This window comes from Cajanus cajan, chromosome 2, assembly GCF_000230855.2.
Source record: "Cajanus cajan strain Asha chromosome 2, NIPB_CcT2T_4, whole genome shotgun sequence".
Classification (NCBI taxonomy): Eukaryota; Viridiplantae; Streptophyta; class Magnoliopsida; order Fabales; family Fabaceae; genus Cajanus; species Cajanus cajan.
The window spans coordinates 66381804-66392144 of record NC_138518.1 but is presented as its reverse complement, the minus strand read 5'-3'; the positions used below and the strand labels follow the sequence as shown (position 1 = coordinate 66392144).

General features: G+C 30.8%; 2 protein-coding genes and 1 non-coding gene across 5 annotated transcripts; 2 read left to right on the top strand and 1 right to left on the bottom strand.

The window, feature by feature from the left end:
* Nucleotides 1-966: 966 nt before the first annotated feature.
* Nucleotides 967-5080, top strand: LOC109788248 (uncharacterized). 3 transcript variants are annotated; one of them, XM_029269215.2, is made up of 4 exons: nucleotides 967-1179; nucleotides 1454-2200; nucleotides 2808-2932; nucleotides 4395-5080. In XM_029269215.2, the coding sequence occupies exons 2-4, from the start codon at nucleotides 1491-1493 to the stop codon at nucleotides 4553-4555; spliced, it is 996 nt and encodes a 331-aa protein (XP_029125048.1). In that variant the 5' UTR covers nucleotides 967-1179; nucleotides 1454-1490; the 3' UTR covers nucleotides 4556-5080. The 3 variants fall into 3 exon arrangements, with proteins under 3 accessions (XP_029125048.1, XP_082924883.1, XP_020202520.1); XM_083068757.1 differs by having other exon boundaries at nucleotides 969-1179; nucleotides 2808-2818; XM_020346931.3 differs by lacking the exon at nucleotides 2808-2932 and having other exon boundaries at nucleotides 972-1179.
* A 679-nt stretch (nucleotides 5081-5759) lies between these two features.
* On the top strand, nucleotides 5760-5832 carry TRNAE-CUC (transfer RNA glutamic acid (anticodon CUC)). The gene has a single exon. It is a non-coding gene; the product is annotated as a tRNA-Glu (tRNA).
* Nucleotides 5833-7886: 2054 nt separating this feature from the next.
* On the bottom strand, nucleotides 7887-9695 carry LOC145955145 (uncharacterized). Its single transcript, XM_083069853.1, has 4 exons — nucleotides 9639-9695; nucleotides 9196-9398; nucleotides 8595-9108; nucleotides 7887-7934 (listed from the first exon to the last, which is right to left on the bottom strand). Exons 1-4 carry the CDS (start codon nucleotides 9693-9695, stop codon nucleotides 7887-7889), a joined length of 822 nt encoding a protein of 273 aa, XP_082925979.1.
* Between the last annotated feature and the right edge of the window lie 646 nt (nucleotides 9696-10341).

The window sequence follows — 10341 nt, the reverse complement described above, 5'->3', positions numbered from 1 at the left end:
AAAGAAAATTAGTTATTTAAAGTTGGGTGTATAAATAAGAACAAACGTAATAACTTTCATATAAGTAAATTTAATAACACAAAATTCAAATCTTAAATCAATAAAAAATGATTTAAAATCATATTATAAAATAGGAAATAATTATTATTACAAAATAGAAAATAATCATTATTTCAAAATGATCATATGGACTTAAATTTATGAGAGACAAAAATGAACATTTTAAAAGTAAATGACCAAATAAATTTAATAAATAAGATAAAAATCAAAATAAATATAATGAATAAGAAAAAAAAAGTATAATTTAATTTTTTTATTACTATATTTTTCATTTTACAAACCCAAATTAATTTTATTTTTGGATAATAAAAAATTTAGACCAGGATAAAACAATTCAAAATGTATTTAATTCTACTTTTATTCGAACCGACTAATTTAAATTATTTTACATAATTAGTTACAACCGTTTATATGTTAATTGTTTCACGTATTATCACATTTTTAGTAGAAGTTGATGATTGAAATGAAAAATGAGAAATCTTTAAACGCACTTAATAAAAGGTATTTTTGAGACTCCTTGTATTTCTTCGATTTAAACCGGTAATATAGTAAGTTCAGTGATATAAATTAATAAATAAATTATTTTTCTTTTAAATAATTAACTAATTATCCTTTATTTAAATTTTGGCAACATTAGTTTTATTATAAAAAATTGTTTATTACATTGAACATATAAAATATAACATTTTTAATAGTTTTCTATTTGTAATTATTAAAATCAAGCCTTGAGTTAATCTTTAGAAAATAATAAAATGATTATTTTATAAATTTATGAGTGTGCTAATACATGTCCTGGCTAAAAGTAAAAGGGTTTAATGTAAAACAGTAAAAGCATGGAATAAAGACAAAACCTCAATTTCTTATCCTTTGCTTTACACACTAATCCATTCCATCAAATGATTCAAATGCACTCAATCTCTTTTCCAATTTTCTAACAATTTTCCCAGTTACTTTCCTTACCTAACCCTGCTACTCCTTTTCATACATATAAATAATCATAATTTTGTCCATTCTTCCAACTACACCCGCAACCAAAGGCAAAGTCCTGAGCTTTAACGCGCTGTGCTTCGATTTAAACGTACCCAGTTTCATTTTTTATTCTAAAATCCAATGTTTGAGGTAAACCCTTCTCTTTGTGTCTGATTGGGGGTGAAAATGCTATTGGTGATATTAAAAGTTTCATTTTTTTTCCTGTTTGTTTGCGTGTGTGTTTATGATTTTGTTGCAATATCTGAAGGTTATGTCTCAAGACATGAAATGGGTCGTTGAGAGATATGTGTTTTCCGCCTTTTACTGGATCACATTGTTCATACTATGTAAATAACAGGAAGTTTTTATGTATTTATTTTTGTTGGGTTTATCACTGTGGGAAGCATGTGTTATGTATTTTCAGGTTTGGAAATAGAGTGGAAGAATTTGATATTGGGGTGATGGATCAGGCAAAAAGCAAAGGCAGTGGTGAGATATTGGATCATGTTGATGAAAGGGTGGATGAGAATTTGAACCAAATGGTTGAAGGAAATGCAATCGATGCAGGAGATGGACATAGCTTGGGTGACAGAGTGAGTGTAATCGGGGAAGATGTCACTTCAGAAGAGATGTGCAATGATCTTGGATTGAATAGGGAGCTAAAGAAGGGTCCTCAAGAAGTTGATGATCAGGACATGGGTGACCCACAAGAAATTGATACAATGCATGGGGTTGATCAAGGAACTAGTTATAGTTCAAGAAATTTGGTTAATGGCGAAGTACTTGAAACTTGTGTTTTAATAGATCCTTTTGCTCAGATTGAGTGTGTCAATGGAGATAATAGGAAATTGGAAGCAAATCACAATGAATCAGGGTTGAGCAAGGTGTCCATAAAAGCACCCAAAGGGGTGTCTGAGACAGATAAAAATTCATGTGTGATTGATATAAACCGTGACAGCTGCGATGGTTTTAGTGAGAATTTGGAAGGTGAAATGGTTTGTAGGATTTGCCATCTGGCCTCTGGGCAACCATTAGAAGCAGTAGCTGTTGGCACTGCAGATGGTGCTACTACCAATACAGATTTGATTCAGCTTGGTTGTGCATGTAAAGATGAGCTAGGCATTGCGCACAGTCATTGTGCTGAGGCATGGTTCAAGCTTAAAGGAAACAGGTAACTGTTATTTTTGGTAACACCTGTTTATTTTGTAGATCAACATTTTGTTTAGCTTTTCTTGAAGTTTTGCGTTAATACCTGTAACATTGAACATGCTCTTGTGTGCTGTCTACTTATTTTGAATTCAAAATGCCATTTCCCGTAAGGATTCAAAACAATTTCTATGTTTCTCATTACATTGTTATCCTATTTGGTTCAATTTCTGACAAGAAATCCTCTTGGGATGTTCATTATTTTAATAAGTTGTAGTATTTTTTTTTATAATACTTGGCTGACTTTTTCTTTTATATATTGTATCGTCAAATCTTTGAAATTCTGCAGCATACTTATGCATATAGAATTAGGGTTACTGTTATCATTATTAAATTTTATTATCATCAGTAGGAATTTCTAAATTGCAATTCTATTACTATTATTTTCATTGTTATACTTGAACATTAAAAAATTCTTAAATTTGAGTCGAAATTGGCTCCATTGCTTATCATTTGTCAGTTGGTTAATATATGTAGCTCATAGCTGTTTCACTCTTTACTGCTACATCTCTGAGTGGAGAACCAATATCATCGATATGCACCCTGACACATGGAGTTTTTATTGGTAATAGACTTCTCTGGGGTGAGTTGAGCAAATGCATCCAGACACAGTCAGTTTTCTTAGAGATATTAGCAAAAGGCTTGGCTTTGAGTGTGTGTGAGCTGAGGCCAATTGACATCCAAATGATGGCATCAGGTCTTAGTTTGGTGTATATAATATATATCATATGATTGCATATATTTTCCATGTTGATTTTTTTTCCATGTTCGGTCAAAAAATGCTAGTCTCCATGAAGTTTCTTTGAATCTTCTGTTCTCTTTTCTGCCTATGTATGGGGAATAAACTAGGAAAAGTAAGTTTATACTTTTATCATCTCTGAAATAATAATATATTACAACATAAACATATCTCCTACTCCTTTCCCTTTTCCTTCCTGGATCCACCCTTCCTAAAGAAAGGAAAAGCAAAAAAATTGATACATTGAAGATTGCTAGCCAGCAAGATTTTCTTGCCAACTGCAATAATATCCATGATAATTCTGAATATGGGCATGGGCATATTTCACATCTTTTAGAATATTTGTTCGTGGTTGTTAAAGAAGAAACTCTGGATATATGGTACTAATGCAACTTCCTAATGGCACTAATCTAGTTATCATTCCCTTGCATTTTCTTTAACCATTCACTTTCAATTAATACCAACATCTATCTGTAATCTATGTCATTTTATGTCTCCAAGCTCTCCTTGCCTAATTAGTGGTGGAACATGAGACAATTCTTTTGGTGCAGTTGCTAGTGTAATGATGAACCCATGGGACCATAATAACTGGGTAGAACCCATAATATTTTTTGGTTTTTCTTGGGCCAGGGGAGGTTCTGCCATGAAGCCCTTTCCACTCGTTGAGCTTTGTTAGAGTCCTAGTCACTGTTTTCAATATCGATTACATTTTTAACAATATTTAAATAATGAAATGATGGTTCAAATCCATGCTCGATTCAAAAGGATAAAAGTTAGGTGCAATATTATACATGTTGTTGGTACTATTCCTTAAATCAGAAACCGAGTTTCACCTCATTAATATGTATAATAAATGATTTTATTGAATGTTAATATATATTGTCAAGATAAAAACTCCCATTCTTATTGGAAAACAACACTAAATGTACTATATTTAAGTTTTGTCCAATTCAAACTTGTTCAAAATTCTACTGTTCTTGGTGAAGGATGGCCTGAAAATACCATTTTTTTGGTAATTATAATTCTAGTGTGTTTGAAATTACTCTCATACATGTGATTTTTTTGTCTCAAGACCCTTCAGTATTTGAAAGCCATTAGGAGTTAACTCATCTGGGTCAAGTCAGGTCAGCCAATTTGGGGAGGCAAAGCTCTATCAGTACTTATTTTTCACATTAACATCCAATGTATGCACTAGCAGTATATTCTTTGTAATTTGAAAATCTTTCTTGTTTATTGAGCTGAGAGAGGAGTCCAGGAATTTACTTGTGCAATATAATATGCTTTTTGGAAACATTTCCATAGTTATAAGAATGAGCGTGGTCGGTCAATCTTGTTTCATATGTTACCTAGTTTTTTGGTTGAATAATCCTGCAGTTCCTTTGTTCTATGTTACTTATGTTACTACCTTTCATAATCACAGGTTGTGTGAAATATGTGGTGAGACTGCAAAAAATGTTTCAGATGTCACGGATAATGGATTTGTTGAAGAGTGGAATGAAACAAGATTCATGGAAACTGAGAATACCTCATCCAGCAGGTTTGGTGGATGCTGGCGCGGACAACCATTTTGTAACTTCTTAATGGCATGCCTGGTAATAGCTTTTGTCCTGCCGTGGTTCTTTCGTGTAAATATGTTCTAGTGGAGGAGTCAAACACAATTCTTCCCTTCAAATCTTCATCCCTGCCTATATGATGATTGCATCAATCATCAATGGTTCCTGGCATATTCTTTCTCTGAAGGGGTGGTAATGCTTAACCATGTTCAAGCTCACATTTCTCAGGGTGTAGTACCCTGAAGCCTTGAAATTTGGTTGTAAAGAAAGTTACCAACTTGGCAAGTTATGGTCAAAATGTTTCCTTATTGCATTCTTTTGATTGGAGTGCGTGTGGTGTTCTGAGATATATATATAATAGCGGGATCAATTTAATATGTGAGAAGCAAAGAAGATATTTTACTTATATGTTAGAAACAGTACATTATTGGCTGTAAAACAAGCAAACAGAAAAGAGCCTCCTTCATTTTCCTTCTCTCTTTTTTCTTTCTTTAATCTCTGTTGACTTGTTTGCTAGTATAAAGTTCAAAGAATCCAATGTCATTTATTGTCATTAACGTGTTTATATTTCCTTCGTTTTGTTTACAAATGTTCTAACTTCTAACCTACTCTACGTTAGTAAAATTGGTTTTGCCAGCATTTAGCTTTTTCTTTGGGCTAAAGTTGTTCAAAAGTAATACTCGAACACTTGCCTTAATTTTGAAGCTATATAGGTTTCATAAGTTCATGTCCAGATGTATTTGTAATCAAAATTTGAATGCGATAGATCTATAAATTTTAACCTATGGATTAAATACACATGTAAAGTATTTTTTTTTTGGGAGGGGGTTAAGAGTAAGGCACACATATATAATACACATAATACATATAATATTAAGAAGAAAAATACTTGGGCCAACTGTCCTCAGAAGGTGATGTCTAGGTTTGTCACTGATTTGAATCACGTGCTAAGGGAACTAAATAATGGGGGCATATATTGTAATTTCTAAAAGTTAATAATGTTGATAAAAAAAAAAAAAGACTTAAAACTAAATAACAACATATTGTAATTAAATAGCAATATGTGTAGAAAGACGATAATAGCAAAAATAAAGAGAAATATCAACTCTACCTCGAGCTATTAAATAATAATTGGTTCTACTGTAATCCTTTTGAGTAATTTAGATTAGTCCATTTTTAGTGTTTATGAATGGAAAAAACATTTAAAATTGTAACAAGTAACCTAGCAGCATTCCGTTGTAGTCTAGTTGGTTAGGATACTCGGCTCTCACCCGAGAGACCCGGGTTCAAGTCCCGGCAACGGAACTTTTTTTCCTTTACTAATGCGACAAACGCTGCCTATAATGAGTTCTATTCATTTGTGGTTAATACGGTTTAGCATCACATCTTTATATTTTGGCTAAAATTTGAAGTTTTTTAGCGATTTTAGTCTTTAAATTTTATAATTTATTTTAAAAGTTAAATATTCAATCGTTATAATTATATTATTAATCATTTTTTAATATTAAATAAATTATATTATAATTATATTTTCACCTTTTTATATGCTATTTTTATGAGTGAAAATAAAAATTAAAAATATAATTTAACTTTAATATTACTAAATATTAATTATCATATCATTTACTTATCTTTTGTTTAACATCATTAAAATATTAACGAAATAGGAGAGAGGATAATAAAATGGATGAGAAATAAAAATATCATTCATGTGGTAAAAAAAATAGTCTGTGAAGAAATAAAAAGTTTTGAACCTCACTTCTTGTTTTTCAAATTTGCAAATCAACGTATAAATAAGAAGTGATGTTTGAATTCTGTCTGTACAGATTAAAATAGTATTCTCAATCGATTAAACAAAAGTTTTAATCCATTACTTTTACTTTTAAATAAAATTAATATAAAAAGTTGAAACTTTCAATAGAATATATGTTTTCTTAATCGATTAAAGATTTCAACTTTTATATGATTTTTTAATTCGTTACATACTTTAAATTTATTTACTTAATTTAAATTTTTTAATTTTGAAGCTAAAAAAATTATTTTATAATATTTACTTACTTTTAATCAATTATTCATTTTATTTTAAAATATTATTTATTTACTTAGATAAATTTTTATTTAATCAAATAAAATACAAAATAATTAATCAAAAATCATTTTAAAAATATATATTTTTCCATTTCTTTCCTTTTTATTTATTTTTACTCTTTTATTTATTTAAATTTATTTTATCCTCTTTTTTGTATATATCGTTTCTCACTTATTTCTTTCTATCTTACAAAACATACATAATATTATTTCTCTTTTATTTTTTTTCTCCTTATTTCCCTTAAACCAAGCATACAATTTTCTACTTTATTTTTATCATATTTTTATTCACTTATTTCTCTCCTCTCTATTCTTTTTTCACTCTATTTTTCTTTTATTTTATTTCCTCATAACCAAATATAGCCTAAATGTTAAATTATAATCAATATTATAATTTTAACAATCAACATATAAACATTTTGGTTTAATCATTAAATAGCTATAAAAAAATAACGATTAAATCAAAATTATAAATTTATAAAAATTGAGAGACTATTAAAAATAAATTTTAAAAAATTTCTTCCATGGATTCATTCATTTACAAAGTGTACGTAAATTGCGTGAATATTGAGAGAAATATATAAAATTACCATTTACCGATATGTATTCGTGATCAACATTCAAATGAGCTATCAATTTAGAAAACCCTAAATTATACACACACATATATAAGAGAAATTCACTTATTCTAAAAGTATGTTTTGATAGACTTACCTTGTTTAATAACTTGTGTTCTACATTAATTTTTAATAATGTAAATGTTAAGTTAAATTTTTTTAATATATATCAAGTTTGCAAATTTTTTTAAAATTTAAAAATTATTTCATTCTGTTTCATTAACTCAAATTAACAAATAATAAAAGAAATTATATGTTGAATTGAATTAATGAAATAGAATATCAAATAGTCTTCATTTTTTTATAAAAAATTGTAGACTTGATTTATATATTAAAAACTTTTAATTCATCAATTGAATCATTGAAATTTGATATATAACATGAATTATTGAGTTAAATAAGTTTAGGTAGATTTATTTTAAAGTGAGTAAATTCCTTTTCTTTCTCTCTCTCTCTCTCTCACACACACATATATAAAAATATTGAGGTTAGGGTAGATCACCTTCATATGTGGTCCACCATGCACCATTATTTTTGTCCCTTAGATTAATATGAGATACACATTACTAAGGTGTATCTTCCACATTGTATCCTAACAAAGTAAAAATTCATCTTCTTCGTAACACCAACTACCATACATGGCTACTTAAATGCTTATGTATATGGTGCATTGTTGTTGAGGGCGATTTCCAGTGACGTCGTCTGTTGGAATTCATAAAAAATTAGAAGGCTGAAACTCGTGTATTTTATTCATACTTGTAACCTTTTAAATACACAAAACACACTGATACAAATTCTGCTCATAAACATAAAATTAAATGACAAATGTAAATACTTATAAAAGTGTAGCAGCACCTATAATTCCTATAATTAAAATTCATAATCGTAGGAATTCTAATAATGCTCCATTAATCTGAAATAAACTCAAATAATAGATGCTGATTCATATTCTCAACACTCCTCCTTGAATTAGTAGTTATTGACTCCAAGTTTCCCTCTCAAGTTCTTAAACTTTTCTCTTGGAAGTGCCTTTGTGAATATGTCTTCCAATTGATCTTCTTTCTATCTTGCAATATACTAACACAACATTGCCTTTTTTTTTTTTAAATCTCTAACAGAATACAACTTAACATTGAAGTGTTTAGTCTTCCCATGAAAAATTGAATTTTTAGAAATTGCAATTCCTTTCTTCACAATTCTCTTAACAATTTTCTTCTTCTTGACAACCCTCGGAACCGATTTTCTTGAAGAAACATTGCCAGCTTTAACTGAATTCAGCAACTTATTTTTCCCGCGAGAATCATCAACCTCCCTGACAGAAGGTCGGGAAGAACTACCATCAACAGTCTTTTACACACTCACCTCTTTCTTCCCTGAAATAGAACTATCATTCCCCTTAAAAGGCGACCTATTCAAATCCACAATAACTGAAGACACCCTAACTGGTTGCAAACCAGAATAATCACCATCTGAAACTCTTTTACTCCTCTCCCCATAACCGAAATCTGAATCCAAAATCGTCATGTGATGTGTGCATCCACTGTCAATCAGCCAGCTCTCACAATTGTTATTGGTGGCAAAACAAGTTGCTGCAAATAACTGCTCCTCCTCCTCTTGTTGGTCAACCACTTGAGCATCTGTTTGAGATTGCCTTTTGTTATTGCAAAATTTTGCAATGTGACCAAGCTGGTTGCATTTGTTACAGCGTACATCGAGTCTTCTCCAACATCTGAAGTGGGGATGGTTTCTCTTTCCACAGTGCTGACAAGGAGGATGATTTGGTTTCTCATCATTACCTTTACCACCTTTGTTGGAACTTTCTCCTTGCTCAAAGTTGTTCCCTTGAGCTTCCTTTTTCTTTCCTTTGTAACCATGACTGAGTTTCAGTTTCGCCTATAAAGCACCTTCAATCACGCCTTCCTCCCTCATGAGTCTCCTATATTCTTGGGCTTGCAAAACATACATCAATTCTGCCAAAGTGATATTTGACAGATCCTTGAAATTTTCCAAAGAGGAAATGGTGGATTCAAACCTCTCAAGAAGAGTCACAAGGATTTTCTGCACTACCCTTGTATCAAAAAATTCTGTCCCAACCAACCTCACCTTGTTTACAATGCTTAGAAGTTTGTCAGAATATTCTTTCACCCTTTCTGACTCCTTCACCCACTACATCTCAAACTCCCTGATCAAATTCAGCACTTGCATCCCTTTGACTCTCTCATTTCCTTCATATTCTTGTTTGAGAAAATCTCAGATAGCCTTTGCTGACTTTAGAGTCACAATTCTGGTGAAGATTGATTGAGAAACAGCAGAAAATATACAAGACTTTGCCTTTGATTTTCGCTACTTTCTTTCCTTATGATACTTGATTTGATTAAGTGTTGGATTTTTTGGTAATTGACCAACCTCATAATCCTCCTCAACAGCTTCCCAAAGATCATTTGCATCAAGAAAAGCCTCCATTCTGACTGCTCATAGGTGATAATTCTCACCATCAAATGCTGGTAGTGTTTGGACTGAATAATCAGATGTGGAACTCTCAACCTTACCAGGTCCCTCAAGAACAAAATAAGCTCTGATACCAATTGTTGGAATTCAGAAAAAATTAGAAGGTTGAAACTCATGTATTTTATTCATACTTGCAACCTTTTAAATACACAAAATACACTGATACAAATTTTGCTCATAAACATAAAACTAAATGATAAATATAAATACTCATAAAAGTGTAACAACACCTATAATTTCTATAATTAAAATTTATAACCGTAGGAATTCTAATAATGCTCCATTAATCTGAAATAAACTCAAATAATAGATGCTGATTCATATGCCAACATCATCGCTACTTTTTCCCCTCTCCCTCCTCTTATTCTTCACTTGTTCTTTGGGTCTAGTTTTTATTTTACAGGTTTGATGCAAAAGACAACCAAATGCAAATCTCACGTGGCAACAAAGGTAGACAAGTGTGGATCGCATCGCAGATGCACGCAATGAAGGCATTGAAATGAGAAGCACGACACAATGTAGTGTTGAGGTGTAGGAGAGCAGGCTACAACTAGAGCGTTGCTAACCATTACTACTCACTGCCTTCAGAGGCAATTTCCGA